The sequence below is a fragment of the Heptranchias perlo genome, chromosome 26 (genome assembly GCF_035084215.1).
Source record: "Heptranchias perlo isolate sHepPer1 chromosome 26, sHepPer1.hap1, whole genome shotgun sequence".
NCBI lineage: Eukaryota > Metazoa > Chordata > Chondrichthyes > Hexanchiformes > Hexanchidae > Heptranchias > Heptranchias perlo.
This window is the reverse complement of record NC_090350.1, coordinates 44,907,877-44,930,533: the sequence shown is the minus strand read 5'-3', so window position 1 is coordinate 44,930,533 and position 22,657 is coordinate 44,907,877. Positions and strand designations below refer to the sequence as shown.

Here is a 22,657-nt window from a genome sequence, read left to right as displayed (position 1 = left end):
GAAACAAGCCATCAGTGACCTGCCTTATGCACTTGTGTGCAGACGATTGAGAGACCCGCCGATGTTCCTGGTGGCACCCTGGAACGATCCAGAGGTGAAGAAGTTGAGGGCAGTGGTGACTTTGACAGCAACAGGTAAGAAGATGCTGCTCGGGCCAGCTGGGAGCAGCTTGGCATAAAGGAGGCTGCAGATGTCCACGACTACCTGGTGACTGACTCTGAGCCTCCGTATGCACTGCTCCTCAGAGAGGTCCAGGAAGCTGAGCCTCAGTCTGTAGACCCTGTGGCAAGGATAATGCCTCCTGCGACGTCGCTCTCTCTGGTGTTGCCCTCTGTGCTGTTGTGCAGGTGCCTGTGGCGCAGCACTGTGTTGTGGAGCTCCACGTGGCGGAGATAAGAACATAAGAAATTGGAGCAGGAGTAGGCCAATCGGCCCCTCGAGCCTGCTCCGCCATTCAATAAGATCATGGCTGATCTGATTCCAACCACAAATCTAAAGAACACAAGAAGTCGGAGCAGGACCCGGCCACATAGCCCCTGGGCCCTCTCCGCCACCCACAGGGCATTGACCGATCCGAACTCAGCTTCATGTCCAATTTCCTGCCCGCTCCCCATAACCCCTAATTCCCTTTACTTCTAGGAAACTGTCTATTTCTGTTTTAAATTTATCGAATGATGTAGCTTCCACAGCTTCCTGGGGCAGCAAATTCCACAGACCTACCACCCTCTGAGTGAAGAAGTTTCTCCTCATCTCAGTTTTGAAAGAGCAGCCCCTTATTCTAAGATTATGCCCCCTAGTTCTAGTTTCACCCATCTTTGGGAACATCCTTACTGCATCCACCCGATCAAGACCCTTCACAATCTTATATGTTTCAATAAGATCGCCTCTCATTCTTCTGAACTCCAATGAGTAGAGTCCCAATCTACTCAACCTCTCCTCATATGTCCGCCCCCTCATCCCCGGGATTAACCGAGTGAACCTTCTTTGTACTGCCTCGAGAGCAAGTATGTCTTTTCTTAAGTATGGAGACCAAAACTGTATGCAGTATTCCAGGTGCGGTCTCACCAATACCTTATATAACTGCAGCAATACCTCCTTGTTTTTATATTCTATCCCCCTAGCAATAAAAGCCAACATTCCGTTGGCTTTCTTGATCACCTGCTGCACCTGCATACCAACTTTTTGATTTTCTTGCACTAGGACCCCCAGATCCCTTTGTACTGCAGTACTTTCCAGTCTCTCGCCATTAAGAAAATAACTTGCTCTCTGATTTTTCCTGCCAAAGTGCATAACCTCACATTTTCCAATATTATATTGCATCTGCCAAATCTCCGCCCACTCACCCAGCCTGTCTATATCCCCTTGCAGGTTTTTTATGTCCTCCTCACTCTCTACTTTCCCTCCCATCTTTGTATCATCTGCAAATTTTGATATGTTGCACTCGGTCCCCTCCTCCAAATCGTTAATATAGATTGTAAAGAGTTGGGGACCCAGCACCGACCCCTGTGGAACACCACTGGTTACTGGTTGCCAGTCCGAAAATGAACCATTTATCCCAACTCTCTGCTTCCTGTTCGATAACCAATCCTCCACCCATGCCAGAATATTACCCCCAATCCCGTGATTTTTTATCTTAAGTAATAATCTTAGATCGAATCAGGCCAGGACCTACTCCGTTAATGGTAGGGCGTTGGGGAGAGTTATAGAACAAAGAGATCTAGGAGTACAGATTCATAGCTCCTTGAAAGTGGAGTCACAGGTGGATAGGGTGGTGAAGAAGGCATTCAGCATGCTTGGTTTCATTGGTCAGAACATTGAATGCAGGAGTTGGGATGTCTTGTTGAAGTTGTACAGGGCATTGGTGAGGCCACACTTGGAGTACTGTGTACAGTTCTGGTCACCCTATTATAGAAAGGATATTATTAAACTAGAAAGAGTGCAGAAAAGATTTACTAGGATGCTGCCGGGACTTGATGGTTTGACTTACAGGGAGAGGTTAGACAGACTGGGACTTTATTCCCTGGAGAGTAGGAGGTTAAGGGGTGATCTTATAGAAGTCTATAAAATAATGAGGGGCATAGATAAGGTCGATAGTCAAAATCTTTTCCCAAAGGTAGGGGAGTCTATAACGAGGGGGCACAGATTTAAGGTGAGAGGGGAGAGATACAAAAGGATCCAGAGGGGCAATTTTTTCACTCAAAGGGTGGTGAGTGTCTGGAACGAGCTGCCAGAGGCAGTAGTAGAGGCGGGTACAATTTTGTCTTTTAAAAAGCATTTGGACAGTTACATGGGGAAGATGGGTATCGAGGGATATGGGCCAAGTGCAGGCAATTGGGACTAGCTTAGTGGTATAAACTGGGCGACATGGACATGTTGGGCCGAAGGGCCTGTTTCCATGTTGTAACTTCTATGATTCTATGATTCTATGATTCTATGTGGCACCTTGTCGAATGCCTTCTGGAAGTCTAAATACACTATGTCCACTGGTTCCCCTTTATCCACCCTATACGTTATATCCTCGAAGAACTCAAGCAAATTTGTCAGACATGACTTCCCCTTCATAAAGCCATGCTGACTTTGTCCTATTAAATTATGCTTATCTAAATGTTCCGTTACTGTCTCCTTAATAATAGACTCCAAAATTTTACCCACCACAGATGTTAAGCTAACTGGCCTATAATTTCCAGCCTTCTGCCTACTACCCTTTTTAAATAACGGTGTTACATTAGCAGTTTTCCAATCTGCCGGGACCTCTCCTGAGTCCAGGGAATTTTGGAAAACTATCACCAAAGCATCCACAATCCCTACTGCCACTTCCCTCAAGACCCTAGGATGGAAGCCATCAGGTCCAGGGGATTTATCCGCCTTGAGTCCCATTATTTTACTGAGTACCATCTCCTGAGTGATTTTAATCGTATTTAGCTCCTCCCCCCCGAGAGTCCCCTGTTTGTCCAGTGTTGGGATATTCTTAGTGTCCTCTACTGTAAAGACTGAAACAAAATATTTGTTCAGCATTTTTGCCATCTCCATGTTTCCCACCATTAATTTCCCGGTCTCATCCTCTAAGGGACCTACGTTTGCCTTAGCCACCCTTTTTCTTTTTATATAACTATAGAAACTCTTGCTATCTGTTTTTATATTTTTTGCTAATTTCTTTTCATAATCTAACTTCCCTTTCTTAATCAATCCTTTAGTTACTTTTTGCTGTCTTTTGAAGAATTCCCAATCTTCTATCCTCCCACTAAGTTTGGCTACCTTATATGTCCTTGTTTTTAGTCGGATACTATCCTTGATTTCTTTACTTAGCCACGGATGGCTGTCATTTCTTTTACACCCTTTTTTCCTCAGTGGAATATATTTATTTTGAAAGTTGTAAAATAACTCCCTAAATGAACACCACTGCTCATGTACCGTCTTACCCTTTAATCTATTTTCCCAGTCCACTTTAATCAATTCCGCTCTCATACCATCATAGTCTCCTTTATTCAAGCTCAGTACGCTTGTTTGAGAATCAACCTTCTCACCCTCTAATTGGATATGGAATTCAACCATGTTGTGGTCGCTCGTTCCAAGGGGACGGTATGCATGGCGAAGCCGGTGATGTTGCTCGTCAGAGGATGAAATGATGAATGCAGCTATGGCACCCCCCATCCTGAAGGTGTGAGTTTGAGGGGGTCCGCAAAGTAGGAAAATGTGTTTGCACAGCAGAGTTTAGGGTATAAATTAAGAATTTTGAATGGAAAGACAAAGGTGTTGCAGCCAAAACTTTGTCTAAAGTGACAGAGTGCCCTGCTGCAATAAATGAGGTTTTCCCCCCACCTGTCAAATAATCCTTTGCATCTCCCACTGGCTGCTGGCTTAAACATGTCTGCTCCAACAGGGAATGTTTCCCACAGCACGGGAAACATGCTGAGGATCCTTCAAAATTGCACCCCTGCCAAAATCACCAATCAATGAGGTCTGTCAAGTATCTCAACTATCTACCTAACTATCTAAAGCAGCTTCCCGCCAGCTTTAATTGCCAGTGGGAGTCCTGCATTCGGGAGCTGCGCACGCACCTGAACGCGTCACCGTGGAACCCGGAAGTCAGCGGGTTGGAGCCGGGCTCCGAGCCCACTCTGGGATTCCGCCATTTTAGGAGCCCCCCAGCCCCCAACGCACCTGCTCGGCCATCCGAAAATCAGCCCCCAGGTGAGGGGAGTATTAAAGTGCACTGAGACCAGGTGAGGGGAGTATTAAAGTGCACTGAGACCAGGTGGGGAGAGTATTAAAGTACACGTGACCAGGTGAAGGGAGTATTAAAGCGCACCGAGACTAGGTGAGATGATTATTAAAGTGCACTGTGACCAGGTGCGGGAAGTATTAAAGTGCACTGTGACCAGGTGAGATGAGCATTAAAGTGCATTGTGACCAGGTGAGGGGAGTATTAAGTACACTGTGGCCAGGTGAGAGGAGTATTAAAGTACACTGTGGCCAGGTGAGATGAGTATTAAATTGCACCGTGACCAGTGAGATGAGTATTAAAGCACAGAGAATAGGTGAGGCGAGTATTAAAGTGCACTGAGACCAGGAGAGTGGTGCAATAAAGCGCAGGACTAGGTGAGCGATGTATTAAAGCGCACTGTGATCAGGTGAGCTGTGTATTAAAGGGCAGAGACCAGGAGAGTGGTGTATTAAAGTGCAGAGACCAGGTGAGCGGTGTATTAAAGCGCACTGTGACCAGGTCAGCAGTGTATTAAAAGGAGAGACCAGGTAAGCAGTGTATTAAATTGCAGAAACCACATGAGCGATGTATTAAAGTGCACTGTAACCAGGTGAGCGGCGTATTAAATCGCATTGGGACCAGGTGAATGGTGTATTAAAGCGCAGTGGGACCAGGTGAGTGGTGTATTTAAATTGCACTGTGACCAGGTGAGCGGTGTATTAAATCGCACTGGGTCCAGGTGAGCAGTGGATTAAATCGCAGAAATCAGGTGAGGGGTGCATTAAAGTGCACTGAGACCAGGTGAGTGATGTACTTAAATTGCACTGTGTCCAGGTGAGCTGTGTAATAAAGCGCATTGAGACCAGGTGAGCCATGTATTAAAGCACTCTGAAACCAGGTGAGCGGTGTATTAAAGGCAGAGACCAGGTGAGCGGTGTATTAAATTGCAGAAAACAGGTGAGCGATTTATTAAAGCTCGCTGTAATCAGGTGAGTGGTGTATTAAATCGTACTGAGACCAGGTGAGCAGTGTATTAAATCACACTGAGACTAGGTGAGCTGTGTATTAAATCGTACTGAGACCAGGTGAGCAGTGTATTAAAATGCACTGAGACCAGGTCAGCAGTGTATTAAAATGCACTGAGACGAGGTGAGCAGTGTATTAAAATGCACTGAGACCAGGTGAGCAGTGTATTAAAACGCACTAAGGCCAGGTGAGCGGTGTATTAAATCGCACTGAGACCAGGTGAACGGTGTATTAAATTGCATTGTGACCAGGTGAGCGGTGTATTAAATCACAAAAATCAGGTGAGCGGTGTATTAAAGCGCACTGTAATCAGGTGAGCAGTGTATTAAATCGTAGAGACCAGGTGAGCGGTGTATTAAATCGCACTGAGACTAGGTGAGCTGTGTATTAAATCGTACTGAGACCAGGTGAGCAGTGTATTAAAATGCACTGAGACCAGGTCAGCAGTGTATTAAAACGCACTGAGACTAGGTGAGCAGTGTATTAAAATACACTGAGACCAGGTGAGCAGTGTATTAAAATGTAATGAGACCAGGTGAGCAGTGTATTAAAACGCACTGAGGCCAGGTGAGCGGTGTATTAAATTGCACTGAGACCAGGTGAACGGTGTATTAAATTGTATTGTGACCTGGTGAGCGGTGTATTAAATCGCAAAAATCAGGTGAGCAGTGTATTAAAGCGCACTGTAATCAGGTGAGCAGTGTATTAAATCGTAGAGACCAGGTGAGTGGTGTATTAAGTCGCACTGAGACCAGGTGAGCAGTGTATTAAATCGCACTGACACCAGGTGAGCAGTGTATTAAAGTGCACTGTAATCAGGTGAGCAATGTATTAAATCGTAGAGACCAGGTGAGTGGTGTATTAAATCGCATTGAAATCAGGTGAGCAGTGTATTAAATCGTACTGAGAACAGGGGCTCAATTTTGAAATGGTGGTGGGTTGGCAGCGGGGGTCGGGGTGTGGTGAAGGTGCTCACCTGGTCTCAGTGCGACTTAATACACCACTCACCTGGTCTCTACGATTTAATTTATTTTGTTTATTTTTGCCTGATCTGGCCCTTCACGCCTGGTTGAATCAGAAGCCGTGGGAAAGCTGCCCAGGTAAGTTTAAAATCATTTTAACTATCTACTGTGTCAGAAATAAAGTACCTTAAATACCTCAATGAGGTACATTTGGTTCTTTAACTATCATCCCGTCGGCTTAAATTGCTGGCGGGACTTCCATATTCGGGCACACAGGCGCGCCTGTGGGAAACCCGGAAGTCTGCGGGTTGGGGCCGGCTTCCTCACCCACTCGGGATTTCCCTGATTTTCACAGCCCCCCTGCCCCTGCAATTTCCTTTGAAAATCGGGACCCAGATGAGCAGTGTATCAAATCGGACTGAGACCAGGTGAACGGTGTATTAAATCACACTGAGACCAGATGAGCAGTGTATTAAAGCGCAGAGACCAGGTGAGTGGTGTATTAAATCGCACTGTGACCAGATGAGCAGTGTATAAAATCGCACTGAGACCAAGTGAACGTGTATTGAATCGCACTGTGACCAGGTGAGCGGTGTATTAAATCGCACTGTGACCAGGTGAGCGGTGCATTACAATGCACTGTAATCAGGTGAGCAGTGTATTAAATCGTAGAGACCAGGTGAGTGGTGTATTAAATCGCACTGTGACAAGGTGAGTGGTGTATTAAATTGCACTGTGACCAGGTGAGCAGTGTATAAAATCGCACTGAGACCAGGTGAGTGGTGTATTAAATCGCACTGAGACCAGGTGAGCAGTGTATTAAATCGCACTGAGACTAGGTGAGCGGTGTATTAAAGCGCACTGAGACCAGGTGAGTGGTGTATTAAATCGCACTGAGACTAGGTGAGCGGTGTATTAAAGTGCACTGAGACCAGGGGAGCAGTGTATTAAATCGCACTGAGACTAGGTGAGCGGTGTATTAAATCGCACTGAGACCAGGTGAGCAGTGTATTAAATCGCACTGAGACTAAGTGAGCGGTGTATTAAAGCGCACTGAGACCAGGTGAGTGGTGTATTAAATCGCACTGAGACCAGGTGAGTGGTGTATTAAATCGCACTGAGACCAGGTGAGGAGTGTATAAAATCACACTGAGACTAGGTGAGCGGTGTATTAAAGCGCACTGAGACCAGGGAAGCCGTGTATTAAATCGCACTGAGAGTAGGTGAGCAGTGTATTAAATCGCACTGAGACTAGGTGAGCAGTGTGTTAAAGCGCACTGAGACCAGGTGAGCGGTGTATTAAAGCGCACTGAGACCAGGGGAGCAGTGTATTAAATCGCACTGAGACCAGGTGAGCGGTGTATTAAAGCGCACTGAGACCAGGTGAGTGGTGTATTAAATCGCACTGAGACCAGGTAAGCAGTGTATTAAATCGCACTGAGACTAGGTGAGCGGTGTATTAAAGCGCACTGAGACCAGGGGAGCAGTGTATTAAATCGTACTGAGACTAGGTGAGCGGTGTATTAAAGCGCACTGAGACCAGGGGAGCAGTGTATTAAATCGTACTGAGACTAGGTGAGCGGTGTATTAAATCGCACTGAGACTAGGTGAGTGGTGTATTAAATCGCACTGAGACTAGGTGAGCAGTGTATTAAATCGTACTGAGACTAAGTGAGCGGTGGATTAAATCATACTGAGACTAGGTGAGCGGTATATTAAAGCGCACTGAGAACAGGGGAGCAGTGTATTAAACGCAGAGACCAGATGAGTGGTGTATTAAATCGCACTGTGACCAGGTGAGCGGTGTATTATTAAATCTCACTGAGACTAGGTGTGCAGTGTATTAAAGCGCACTATAACCAGGTGAGCGGTGTATTAAAGCGCACTGAGACCAGGTGAGCGGTATATTTAAATTGCACTGTAACCAAGTGAGCGATGTATTAAATCGCAGAGACCAGGTGAGTGGTGTATTTAAGTCGCACTGTGTCCAGGTGAGCGATGTATTGAATCGCAGAAACCAGGCGAGTGATGTATTAAAAAGCAATGTAACCAGGTGACCGGTGTATTAAATCACAGGAACCAGGTGAGCATTAAAGCTCACTGTACTCAGGTGAGCAATGTATTAAATCGCACTGTGTCCAGGTAAGTGGTGTATTAAATTGCACTGTGTCCAGGTGACCAGTGTATTAAATCGCACTGTAACCAGCTAAGCGGTGTATTAAATCGCACTGTGTCCAGGTAAGCGGTGTATTAAAATACACTGTGTCCAGGTGAGCAGTGTATTAAAGCATAGAGAACTGGTGAGTGGTGTATTAAAGCGCAGGGACCAGGTGGCGGTATACTAAAGCGCAGTGAGATAATCAGGGGGTAGATTTTTGCCTTCCATGGAAATAAAAATCGGGTTGGATCTACAACGAGAGCACGATCTGCTCTGTCAGAACTCTGCCCAGGAGGTGAAGAGAAAAATCTATCCCTTGGTGAATGGGCTATTAAAGTGCACTGAAACGCTAGATGAGGGGAGTATTAAACTCAACTAAGAGGGTGGGTGAAAGAATTATTAAAAATGCACTGAAAGGCTAGGGAAAGAGGTATTAAAATGTATTGAAAGGCAAAGTGAAGAATGTTTTCAAGTGCATTCAGAAGAAAAATAAAGATTGCATCAAAGTTCTCTGGCAGGCTTAGTGCAACTGGCATTATAATTTGTTGAGATGTCTGATGAATAGGATACTGACCCTGGGAGGCAGAGTAAAGGGGGCAATTGATAGCAGAAAGGGATAGGGAGCTGTTGGTAGCTCATTGCACTGGTAAAACAGGCATCAGCATATTAGAACTGTGGTACAAGTGGGGCTGAGAATGTTGGGGCTGTAATTGAGGATATCCGAATGATATTTACAGAAACTGAGTTTGTAACATTCAAAATATTCAGAATGATCATAAATTATCCAAGGTAATAACAATGATGACCTACAATCACTTTTATATTATTCATTTTATGGGGGTAATTTTTTTGGGTGAGGCCCTTGGTGTAGAATGTTTCTAGTGGCGAGCGTGTTTCAGAAAATCTGAGTTACAATACGAGAGCCCTTATCTCTGCACTGTGCTTGTCATAAAATTACCTCCTATATGTGCACTTAAACATCAAAGCACCTTGTATAAAACAAATTCTCCATTCCCTTTCAGGGTAATATACTAAATCACACAATACAAGGCTTTGTAATTAATTCATTCAGTAACTACGTGCTTAATTAAAAGATCTTATTCTATTACATTAACCAGCTTGTTTATTCCTAAATAACCCAATTGCCATTGTCTGAAGGCTCACTGTACAAAATCACAAACAAGAATGAAACTGCAAATATATAGAATCATAGAAATTTATGGCACAGAAGGAGGCCATTCGGCCCATCATGTCAGTGCCCGCCGAAGAAGAGCTATCCAGCCTAATCCCACTTTCCAGCTCTTGGTCCGTAGCCTTGTATATTACGGCACTTCAAGTACATATCCAAGTACTTTCAGGCAGTGAGTTCCAGACCCCGATCACCCTCTGGGTGAAAAAAATTCTCCTCAACTCCCCTCTGATCTTTCTACCAATTACTTTAAATCTATGCCCCCTGGTTATTGACCTCTCTGCTAACCACTCCTATCCACTCTATCTAGGCCCCTCATAATTTTATACATCTCAATTAAATCTCCCCTCAGCCTCCTCTGCTCCAAAGAAAACAACCCCAGCCTGTCCAATCTTTCCTTATAGCTAAATTTCTCCAATCCTGGCAACATCTTTGTAAATATATGACTGAGATCAGAATGAAACAGTGTAAATGTTTACCAGAGGAGAATGAAACAGTGTAAATGTATACCAGAGGGGAAAAAAAACTGGAAAAGAGAAGCCAGGAGATTATAGGCTTATAGGCCAGTTAGTCTTACCTCGGTTATGGATAAAACTACTAGGGTCCATAACATGGGACAAGTTAGTGAAGAATTAGAAAGGCATGAGCTAAGTAGCAGCAATCAGCCGGGCCATGCTTGACTAACTTAATTGAATTAATTTGAAGAAATCACAGTGTGCATAGATAAAGGAAATATAGAGAATGTTATATGCAGAACTTTTAACAGGTATTTGATAAGGTGCCATATAAGAGGCTTGTTACGAACATTAAGGCATATGGTATTAAAGGGAATGTAATTAAAACAGATAGAGAGGTGGCTAGGGTATAGAATGCAAAGAATAGGGATAAATGGATGCTTTTCGGAAGGTAGTGGTGTACCCCAGCGATTCTTACTGGGACCTCTTTTTTCCAAATTATAGAAATGGTTTGGACATAGGCACAAGAGAATGATATTGAAACTTGCTGATAATATCCAATAGAGGCACTGAAATTTATGAAGAATTCAAGAGATTGGAGGACATAAATAGATTGGTGGAGTGGGCAGATAGATGGCAGCTGCAGTTTAATGCAGAGAATTGTCATAGAGTCATAGAGTCATAGAGTTATACAGCACGGATAGAGGCCCTTCGGCCCATCGTGTCCGCGCCGGCCATCAGCCCTGTCTACTCTAATCCCATATTCCAGCATTTGGTCCGTAGCCTTGTATGCTATGGCATTTCAAGTGCTCATCCAAATGCTTCTTGAATGTTGTGAGGGTTCCTGCCTCCACAACCCTTTCAGACAGTGAGTTCCAGACTCCAACCACCCTCTGGGTGAAAAAGTTCTTTCTCAAATCCCCTCTAAACCTCCCGCCTTTTACCTTGAATCTATGTCCCCTTGTTATAGAACCCTCAACGAAGGGAAAAAGCTCCTTAGTATCCATCCTATCTGTGCCCCTCATAATTTTGTACACCTCAATCATGTCCCCCCTCAGCCTCCTCTGCTCCAAGGAAAACAAACCCAATCTTCCCAGTCTCTCTTCATAGCTGAAGCGCTCCAGCCCTGGTAACATCCTGGTGAATCTCCTCTGCACCCTCTCCAAAGCGATCACATCCTTCCTGTAGTGCGGCGACCAGAACTGCACACAGTACTCCAGCTGTGGCCTAACCAGTGTTTTATACAGCTCCATCATAACCTCCTTGCTCTTATATTCTATGCCTCGGCTAATAAAGGCAAGTATCCCATATGCCTTCTTTACCACCTTATCTACCTGTTCCGCCGCCTTCAGGGATCTGTGAACTTGCACACCAAGATCCCTCTGACCCTCTGTCTTGCCTAGAGTCCTCCCATTCATTGTGTATTCCCTTGCCTTGTTAGTCCCTCCAAAGTGCATCACCTCGCACTTTTCCGGGTTAAATTCCATTTGCCACTGTTCCGCCCATCTGACCAACCCATCTATATCGTCCTGCAGACTGAGGCTATCCTCCTCGCTATTTACCACCCTACCAATCTTTGTATCATCAGCGAACTTACTGATCATACCTTTTACATTCATATCCAAGTCATTAATGTAGACCACAAACAGCAAGGGACCCAGCACCGATCCCTGTGGTACCCCACTGGCCACAGGCTTCCAGTCACAAAAACAACCTTCGACCATCACCTTCTGCCTTCTGCCACTAAGCCAGTTTTGTATCCAAAGTGCCAAGGCACCCTGGATTCCATGGCTCGTACCTTCTTGACCAGTCTCCTGTGAAGGAGTCTATATGTGGAAAAGAACAGTGAAAGGAAGTAGTCCCTAAAATGGTAAGATTCTTAACAGAGTCAAGGAACAGAGGGTTTTAGGCACAGGTTGAAAAGACCAGTGGCAATTTTAGAACTGAGTATACCATACATCATGTCTGAGATTTTTTTTGTAGCTAGGTTCTTATGACATGCTCCCCCCTCACAGAAATTTAGATTTTTGACACTTTATTTGGTGCATTTTCCAGCATTTGGTGTAGATTTTTTATATACTAACAGATCTTATGTGGCATTGACTGAGTTGGAGGATACACTGTTTTATAACAATAGGGGTGTGATGAGGAAAGTGTTATAGGAGCTAACTGTGACAGGAAGTGAGTGCTATATGTAAGACTTTTAATATATTCTAGATATGAATGTTATATATACTGCTTCATAAGAGAGAATATACTCACTAAGCTGGACCAAAATCTATACACTGAATCATGCACATTCGGGTAATCTGTTAAAAGCGTAATGACTTGTTTCTTGCTATACCAGTAAATAGAAATTATTGTTGGCGATATTAGCATAGTATTCCTCTGACCACTATGATAATACCTCTGTTAAACATTTGTTCACTAACATCATCAACAGTAATATTTAAGTTCATAATGAATTACTATTAATATAATAGTATTTAGTACAAATTATAGCTGTTTTGGCAGCTGCCACAGAGTCTTTACGGATTCATCAAAGATAGCTGCCCTTATCATCTTGACCTTGTGTGATTTACCACCTTGTGCTTTAAGAGACAGGAGCTTAACCTGGAACAATAAAAAGTGAGTATACTCAGTACGTCCTTGATTACATGCTGCCATAAAGTGGGCATCCTCTTGTCTCCAAAAATAAAAAAGTGGGTATCCCTCCACTATGTCCCTACAAAAGATCATAAAAAGTCAACTGGCGTTCTGGATTTTATATATAGCAACACTAAATATAAAAACAAGGAGGTGATGTTGAATCTGTTCAAGACATTGGTAAGGTTACAGTTAGAGTACTATGTGCAGTTCTGGACACCTCATTATAGGAAGGGTATGAGAGTCATGGAAAGGGTACAGCAAAGATTTACTTGAATGTTACTAGGAATGAGAAGTTATAGTTATGAAGGAAGGAATGAAAAATTGGGGCTTTTTTCACTAGAACAGAATAGATTAAGGGGGCGATCTGACAGAAGTTTTCAAAATTATGAAAGGTGCAGAGAGGATAAGTAATGAAAGATTGTTTTCACTGGTTGGTGAATTTTTTTCACAGCTGTTAGAACATGTAATGTTTCACATATGGTGACAGAGACATCGTTTGAAAGGGATTTAGAAAGGTATTTGAAAAGTAAGAATATAAAAGGTTACAAGGTTGATGGAATTAGAGTAGAAAAGTAACCACCAACACAGGCTCAATGGGCTGAATGTCCTTCTTCTGTGCCATATGGTTCTATGATCAGAACAATTGTACAAGAGGTAGGTATCCTATGAAGTAAATCAGGGCCAATGTGATCTCCTGGACTAGTTTTGATTGCCTAAGGGCCTCGGAGAGGAATTTTCTAGTTCCCCTCCCCAATTGGCCTGGGGTTTTTATCTGGTTTTTGCCTCTCCCAGGAGATTACATGACTCTGGGTGGATAGGGTATATAGGGTATATATATATGTATTGTGATGCATAAGACATTACAACTGTGTGGGACAGCTGTATAGACCAGTGGGTCTTTTCCTGTCCGTCATTTTTGTATATTCATAATTGTCCAAACATAGAATTGAGATTGGAATCAAATGGCATAAATATATAACTGATATCAGACTGAAACAGTGTAAATGTACAACTGGGATCAGAATGGAACAATGTAGAATAACTAAGATCAAAATAAATGGTGTAACTATGTAACTGAGATGAGAATTAAATTGTAAATGTATAACAGATCTGATAAAAGTGCACATTATGTCTGAGCAATGCACATGATACCTGTGATTAGAAATTACATGATTATGTGGTAAAGTGGGATTGAGGTCAGAATAACACTGCATGAAATTATATTCTTGTTGACTATAATTATCAAATAAAATATTTGGGTGAAAACACAATATTCCAGAAAAATTTGGTTTAGTCTGTAGAGATTGAAAAACAGTGGAGTCAATATAAAAAAATAAACATTAAAGGTGTGAAATTTGTCTTGGACGTTAGTGTGAAATGGGCGGAGTGTGAAACGGGCAGCCGATTTGCTACTGCCCATGACGAATTTCATGCCTTTAATGTTTAATTTCCTATGTTCTCTTAGCACATTGATTCACTAATTTACATTATATTCTTGCCTGCACTGTTTAACAGTTGTTAATTTGTTTAAAATAAATAATTAACAAACGTGTTAAGGTGGCACATAAAAACATTTTATGTAAATACACTAACTAGTGCCCTACCAGAGAAAATGAAAGACCCAGTCATTGGATAATGGAACCTCAGGATCCCCAGTTGATTATATCAATGCAAGATTTTGGTCGGTGGGACCAAACAAATGCTAGTTTAATTATTAATATAAACAACTGAATATGCATTTACTTGTTGCTTTACACAAATGTATTTTTTTATAAAATGAGGAGAAATAAAGTAAACTAACAGCCTTTACACTTATTCTACGTGTGAAATTTTAATCCTTTGGTCAGAAAGAACAGAGTCAAATTGATGCTTGCATTCTCCCTCAGCCAAACCTTGTGTATGAGTAATATATTTCTGAGACTTTGCTTTATGGTGTGGCCCACTACAAGCAGCCGAAAGGCCACGCAACTCCTCACAGAGGAAATCAATGTGTCCAGAGCAGATCAAACACCACAACACATCGATTACACTGCTGACTCTCAACTCATTTCTATCTAAATCAATAAAAGTCCTTTACTGGAAAGGAAATATATCTCAACCCAAAAGACTGATAAAGGTTATCCCTTCTTCAGGGTAGATTTGTTTACTGATCATTTGTGATCACTTGTTCCTGGGTGTTCCTGCGTATTACAGGCAGTGGATGGGCCTCTGTGTTAAACACCCAGTGTTCTGGAGACAGCAGTTCATCTTCAGAGAACAGCATATAAAGGTACCTTGTTTTAGGAGGTAAATGAAGAAAAGGGTTAATATACCACCAGAAATAATGAAAATGCAGAATGAGTGTTACTTTTTGCAACAATCGTATTATTTCTACTTTTTGAGTGTTGTTCGCACTGCTAGAGTCAGACTTTCCCAGTGTATAAATGAGAGTGTATCTAAATATCTGAGTATCAGTTTTTGAGGAGAGTGTTTCACAGTACCTAGGAGTGTTTGCCTTTGCTGAGTGTGTGTGCCTTTCAATGCCTGAGTGTGTTTCTCTTACTACATGAGTGAAATTTCTCAGTGCTTGAGAGGGAGCATGGGGAGGGTTTCTCATCGCACCAATGAATCATTCTCAGTACCTGAAAAATATTTATTTTTTACTGAGTAGGATTAAGTCAGTGGCCGTTGAAAATTATGTGTGTGTGTGTGGGGGGGGACCTTATTGACACCCAAGGCCGGCTTGATGCAATTTTGAGGCGGCCTGGCCTGTAATTGGGTAAGCAGCAGTCCTGCCTGTTTTAGATCGGAGCTGCTTACATATGCAAATCGGGTTCCTATGCAGGTTATAGGACCTCATTTGCAATTTTCAGGTACAAATAAACAAACAATCTGCCCATATGTAGCAGGACCTGGCTGATTTCCTGCCCTCCCACAACCAGCAATGAGTTGGGCCACCGGACGGCAGCTTCGGCTGGTGGAGCGGCTGCTCCATCGACTTTGAGCCCGTTTTGGATGGAAGTCGAAAATCCCCCTCCACATGTTTCTAATTCATTGTACTTGTTTGTGTGAGGTGTTAATTTTAGCACTGTTTTACTCTCCAATTTTCTCCTCATACACCCTCTCCTGGAGGTGCTGCCTCTTGCTGGGATACAACTTCAAAGGCAATAGTTACCTTCTGGTATTTCATCAAAGTGTCTATTAATCAGGTGCAAGACCAGACAGTAAGTGTAGTAGACTATTTTACCATAGAGGGTATCACAGCCAAGTCTGAGCATGTCCTCACCTGATATCTGAGGATATGCAATCTCAGCAGAGGCCACTAAATAGTGACCAGGAGCAGAAACCCTGACCCAGGGGCACTGAGGCTAACAGTGCAGCCTTACTACTTTCTTGGCTGAGATAATTCACTTAGCACAAACCAGGGATTAAACCTGGGACCTTCCAATCTGTCTAACTTGGCTACTCATTGGATAAAATGCTGAGCCCTAGGAGTCACAGTTATAATGCTCTATGCAGCTTATCTGAATACATCATAGTATTATAGTAGGTACAGCACAGAAGGAGGCCATTTGGCCCTTTGTACCTGTGCCAGCTCTTTGAAAGAGCTGTCCAATTAGTCCCATTGCCCTGCTCCTTCACCATAGGCTTTCAAATTCTTCCTCTTCAAGTATTTGTCCAATTCCCCTTTGAAAGTTACTATTGAATCTACTTCCACCACCCTTTCAGGCAGTGCATTCCAGATCATAACAACTCGCTGCATAAAAAAATGCTCCTCATCTCTCCTCTGGTTCTTTTGCCAATTACCTTAAATATGTGTCCTCTGGTTACCGATCCTTCTGCCACTGGAATGTTTCTCCTTATTTACTCTATCAAAACCATTAATGATTTTGAACGCCTCAATCAAATCTCCCCTTAACCTTCTCTGTTCTAAGGAGAATAACCCCAGCTTCTCCAGTCTCTCCACATAACTGAAGTCCTCATCCCTGGTACTATTCTAATAAATCTCTTCTGTACCCTCTCTAAGGCCTTGACATCCTTCCTAAAGTGTGGTGCCCAGAATTGGACACTACTCCAGCTGAGGCCTAACCGGTGTTTTATAAAAGTTTAGCATAACTTCCTTACTTTTGAACTCTATGCCTCTATTAATAAATTGTAAACAATTTTACAACACCAAGTTATAGTCCAACGATTTTCTTTGAAATCTACAAGCTTTCGGAGGCTTCCTCCTTCCTCAGGTAAATGTCAGGAACTCCTCGAAGCCTACGCATTTATAAATCACAGAACAATAAATGGTGATTACAGACAGCCTTTGCAACTGCCCGTTGCCAAGGCAATCACCGTGTTCAGACAGAGAGGTGTCACCTACAGAACCCCTGAATATACATTCAACAAAAAAAACAAACAGGAAAAAAAAACAGAGAGAGAGGCAGAAACATCCGGAAGGCAGAGAAAGCCAGAAAATGACCCGTTATATTAAAAACAGATAGCTTTTGTTCGCTGGTGGGCTTACGTGTAGCGTGTCATGAACCCAAGATTCCGGTTGAGGCCGTCCTCATGGGTGCGGAACTTGGCTATCAATTTCTGCTCGACGATTTTGCGTTGTCGTGTGTCTCGAAGGCCGCCTTGGAGTACGCTTACCCGAAGGTCGGTGGCTGAATGTCCCTGACTGCTGAAGTGTTCCCCGACTGGGAGGGAACCCTCCTGTCTGGCGATTGTTGCGCGGTGTCCGTTCATCCGTTGTCGCAGTGTCTGCATGGTCTCACCAATGTACCATGCTCTGGGGCATCCTTTCCTGCAACGTATGAGGTAGACAACGTTGGCCGAGTCACAGGAGTATGAACCATGCACCTGGTGGGTGGTGTCCTCTCGTGTGATGGTGGTATCTGTGTCGATGATCTGGCATGTCTTGCAGAGGTTACCGTGGCAGGGTTGTGTGGTGTCGTGGACGCTGTTCTCCTGAAAGTAATTTGCTGCGAACGATAGTCTGTTTGAGGTTGGGTGGCTGTTTAAAGGCGAGTAGTGGAGGTGTGGGGATGGCCATAGCGAGGTGTTCGTCATCATTGATGACATGTTGAAGGCTGCGGAGAACATGGCGTAGTTTCTCTGCTCCGGGGAAGTACTGGACGACGAAGGGTACTCTGTTGGTTGCGTCCCGTGTCAGTCTTCTGAGGAGGTCTATGCGATTTTTCGCTGTGGCCCGTCGGAACTGTCAATCGATGAGTCGAGCGTCATATCCCGTTCTTACCAGGGCGTCTTTCAGAGTCTGTAGGTGTCCATCGCGTTCCTCCTCGTCTGAGCAGACCCTGTGCATTCACAGGGCCTGTCCATAGGGGATGGCCACTTTGACGTGGTTAGGGTGGAAGCTGGAAAAGTGGAGCATCGTGAGGTTGTCCATGGGCTTGCGGTAGAGTGAGGTGCTGAGGTGCCCATCTTTGATGGAGATTCGTGTGTCCAAGAAAGAAACTGATTCTGAGGAGTAGTCCATGGTGAGCTTGATGGTGGGATGGAACTTGTTGGTGTTATCGTGTAGTCTCTTTAGTGATTCTTCGCCGTGGGTCCATAGAAAGAAAATGTCGTCGATGTATCTGGTGTATAGCGTTGGTTGGAGGTCCTGTGCAGTGAAGAAGTCCTGCTCGAACTTGTGCATGAAAATGTTGGCGTATTGGGGTGCAAATTTGGTCCCCATGGCTGTTCCGTGTGTTTGGGTAAAGAACTGGTTATCGAAGGTGAAGACATTGTGATCCAGGATGAAGCGGATGAGTTGTAGGATGGCGTCTGGAGATTGGCTGTTGTATTGATGCTGTCGCAGCGATGCCGTCATCGTGGGGGATACTGGTGTAGAGTGCCGAGACGTCCATCGTGGTGAGAACTGTTCCTGATTCAACTGGTCCGTGGGTACTGAGTTTTTGTAGGAAGTCTGTAGTGTCGCGACAGAAGCTGGGGGTTCCCTGTACGATGGGTTTCAGGATGCCCTCGATGTATCCAGAGAGGTTCTCACACAGGGTTCCGTTGCCTGATACGATAGGACGTCCGGGTGTGTTGGCTTTGTGTATCTTTGGGAGGCAGTAGAAGTCTCCCACGCGGGGAGTACGTGGGATGAGAGTGCGTAGGATGCTTTGAAGGTCTGGATCGAAGGTCTTGATCAGTTTGTTGAGCTGGTGGGTGTGTTCTTTGGTCGGATCTGCGGGTAACCGTCTGTAGTGTTCCTGGTTGTCCAGTTGTCGGTATGCTTCTTTGGACCAACCGCAACATCGTCATCAAACCAGCGGACAAAGGAGGAGCCATCGTCATACAGAACAGAACGGACTATTGCAAAGAAGCATACAAACAACTGGACAAGGCATTTGACAAGGTACCGCATGGTAGGTTGTTACATAAGATTAAATCTCATGGGATCCAAGGTGAGGTAGCCAATTGGATACAAAATTGGCTTGACGACAGAAGACAGAGGGTGGTTGTAGAGGGTTGTTTTTCAAACTGGAGGCCTGTGTCCAGCGGTGTGCCTCTGGGATCGGTGCTGGGTCCGCTGTTATTTGTTATTTATATTAATGATTTGGATGAGAATTTAGGAGGCATGGTTAGTAAGTTTGCAGATGACACCAAGATTGGTGGCATTGTGGACAGTGAAGAAGGTTATCTAGGATTGCAACGGGATCTTGATAAATTGGGCCAGTGGGCCGATGAATGGCAGATGGAGTTTAATTTAGATAAATGTGAGGTGATGCATTTTGGTAGATCGAATCGGGCCAGGACCTACTCCGTTAATGGTAGGGCGTTGGGGAGAGTTATAGAACAAAGAGATCTGCGAGTACAGATTCATAGCTCCTTGAAAGTGGAGTCACAGGTGGATAGGGTGGTGAAGAAGGCATTCAGCATGCTTGGTTTCATTGGTCAGAACATTGAATGCAGGAGTTGGGATGTCTTGTTGAAGTTGTACAGGGCATTGGTGAGGCCACACTTGGAGTACTGTGTACAGTTCTGGTCACCCTATTATAGAAAGGATATTATTAAACTAGAAAGAGTGCAGAAAAGATTTACTAGGATGCTACCGGGACTTGATGGTTTGACTTACAGGGAGAGGTTAGACAGACTGGGACTTTTTTCCCTGGAGAGTAGGAGGTTAAGGGGTGATCTTATAGAAGTCTATAAAATAATGAGGGGCATAGATAAGGTCGATAGTCAAAATCTTTTCCCAAAGGTAGGGGAGTCTATAACGAGGGGGCACAGATTTAAGGTGAGAGGGGAGAGATACAAAAGGGTCCAGAGGGGCAATTTTTTCACTCAAAGGGTGGTGAGTGTCTGGAACGAGCTGCCAGAGGCAGTAGTAGAGGCGGGTACAATTTTGTCTTTTAAAAAGCATTTGGACAGTTACATGGGTAAGATGGGTATAGAGGGATATGGGCCAAGTGCAGGCAATTGGGACTAGCTTAGTGGTATAAACTGGGCGACATGGACATGTTGGGCCGAAGGGCCTGTTTCCATGTTGTAACTTCTATGATTCTATGATTCTATGACAACCAGGAACACTACAGGGAACCCCCAGCTTCTATCGCGACACTACAGACTTCCTACAAAAACTCAGTTCCCACGGACCAGTTGAACCAGGAACAGTTCTCACCACGATGGACGTCTCGGCACTCTGCACCAGTATCCCCCACGATGACGGCATCGCTGCGACAGCATCAATACTCAACACCAACAACAGCCAATCTCCAGACGCCATCCTACAACTCATCCGCTTCATCCTGGATCACAATGTCTTCACCTTCGATAACCAGTTCTTTACCCAAACACACGGAACAGCCATGGGGACCAAATTTGCACCCCAATACGCCAACATTTTCATGCACAAGTTCGAGCAGGACTTCTTCACTGCACAGGACCTCCAACCAACGCTATACACCAGATACATCGACGACATTTTCTTTCTATGGACCCACGGCGAAGAATCACTAAAGAGACTGCACGATAACATCAACAAGTTCCATCCCACCATCAAGCTCACCATGGACTACTCCTCAGAATCAGTTTCTTTCTTGGACACACGAATCTCCATCAAAGATGGGCACCTCAGCACCTCACTCTACCGCAAGTCCACGGACAACCTCACGATGCTCCACTTTTCCAGCTTCCACCCTAACCACGTCAAAGTGGCCATCCCCTATGGACAGGCCCTGCGAATACACAGGGTCTGCTCAGACGAGGAGGAACGCGATGGGCACCTACAGACTCAGAAAGACGCCCTGGTAAGAACGGGATATGACGCTCGACTTATCGATCGACAGTTCTGACGGTCCACAGCGAAAAATCGCATAGACCTCCTCAGAAGACTAACACGGGACGCAACCAACAGAGTACCCTTCGTCGTCCAGTACTTCCCCGGAGCGGAGAAACTACGCCATGTTCTCCGCAGCCTTCAACATGTCATCAATGACGACGAACACCTCGCTATGGCCATCCCCACACCTCCACTACTCGCCTTTAAACAGCCACCCAACCTCAAACAGACTATCGTTCGCAGCAAATTACCCAGCTTTCAGGAGAACCGCGTCCACGACACCACACAACCCTGCCACGGTAACCTCTGCAAGACATGCCAGATCATCGACACAGATACCACCATCACACGAGAGGACACCACCCACCAGGTGCATGGTTCACACTCCTGTGACTCGGCCAACGTTGTCTACCTCATACGTTGCAGGAACGGATGACCCAGAGCATGGTACATTGGCGAGACCATGCAGACACTGCGACAACGGATGAACGGACACTGCGCAACAATCGCCAGACAGGAGGGTTCCCTCCCAGTCGGGGAACACTTCAGCAGTCAGGGACATTCAGCCACCGACCTTCGGGTAAGCGTACTCCAAGGCGGCCTTCGAGACACACGACAACGCAAAATTGTCGAGCAGAAATTGATAGCCAAGTTCCGCACCCATGAGGACGGCCTCAACCGGGATCTTGGGTTCATGTCACGCTACACGTAAGCCCACCAGCGAACAAAAGCTATCTGTTTTTAATATAACGGGTCATTTGCTGGCTTTCTCTGCCTTCCGGATGTTACTGCCTCTCTCTCTCTGTTTTTTTTTCCTGTTTGTTTTTTTTGTTGAATGTATATTCGGGGGTTCTGTAGGTAACACCTCTCTGTCTGAACACGGTGATTGCCTTGGCAACGGGCAGTTGCAAAGGCTGTCTGTAATCACCATGTATTGTTCTGTGATTTATAAATGCGTAGGCTTCGAGGAGTTCCTGACATTTACCTGAGGAAGGAGGAAGCCCCCGAAAGCTTGTAGATTTCAAATAAAATCGTTGGACTATGACTTGGTGTTGTAAAATTGTTTACAATTGTTAACCCCAGTCCATCACCGGCATCTCCACATCTATTAATAAAGCCCAGGATCCCATATGTATTTTTAACAGCTTTCTCAACTTGTCCAGCCACATTCAAACGATTTGTTTATGTGCATTCCCTAGTCTCTCTGTTTCTGTACCCCTGTTACAATTGTACCATTTAGTTTATATTGCCTACTCTCATTCTTCCTACCAAAATGTGTCATTTCACACTTCTCTGCGTTAAATTTCATCTGTAGGAATAATATTAATACCTACTTCAATGTCTCTGCAAGGAAAAAGCTCTGCTGTACATCATCATGGTGTGGCAGGGTACTGTACACATCTCTTATCCCAGAAAATCCAGCATCTACTCGACAGTGCTGCTCCAGAGCCTGTGCAAATAGAAAATAGGGGGCTAAATTTAGCCTGTTGCACATTAAGCAGATTATACAGTTCTGGGGTTAAGTTTACTGATTTAACATGCAGGCAAGAAAGTTCCACATTCTGAAGACAAGGGGCTAAAATTGCATGGGGTTCCACTAGTTTTCTGTCGTTACTCTGGCAGGAGATTGATGGAACTCCCAGGGAAAAGACGACATAGTCTAGAAAGAGGAGATTGGGGGTGGGACAATAGTTACTGAGGCCACGGAGGTCAAGGGTAGGGTTTTTGAGGAGGGGGAATGATGATGACAGTTT

The 22,657-nt window shown here is 44.5% G+C and overlaps 1 protein-coding gene across 2 annotated transcripts in view; it reads right to left on the bottom strand.

The window, feature by feature from the left end:
- Window positions 1-22,657, bottom strand: part of LOC137342759 (mannosyl-oligosaccharide 1,2-alpha-mannosidase IA-like) — a 325,275-nt gene that overhangs the window by 3,961 nt on the left and 298,657 nt on the right. The window contains exons 11-12 of one of the 2 annotated variants that reach the window (XM_068006937.1): window positions 22,238-22,353; window positions 14,456-14,916 (exon numbers count right to left, since the gene is read on the bottom strand). In XM_068006937.1, the coding sequence (XP_067863038.1) occupies window positions 14,787-14,916; window positions 22,238-22,353 (246 nt within the window). In that variant the 3' untranslated portion in view covers window positions 14,456-14,786. Of the gene's footprint in view, window positions 1-14,455; window positions 14,917-22,237; window positions 22,354-22,657 lie in introns of those variants that run through there. The other variant, XM_068006938.1, reaches the window with a different exon arrangement.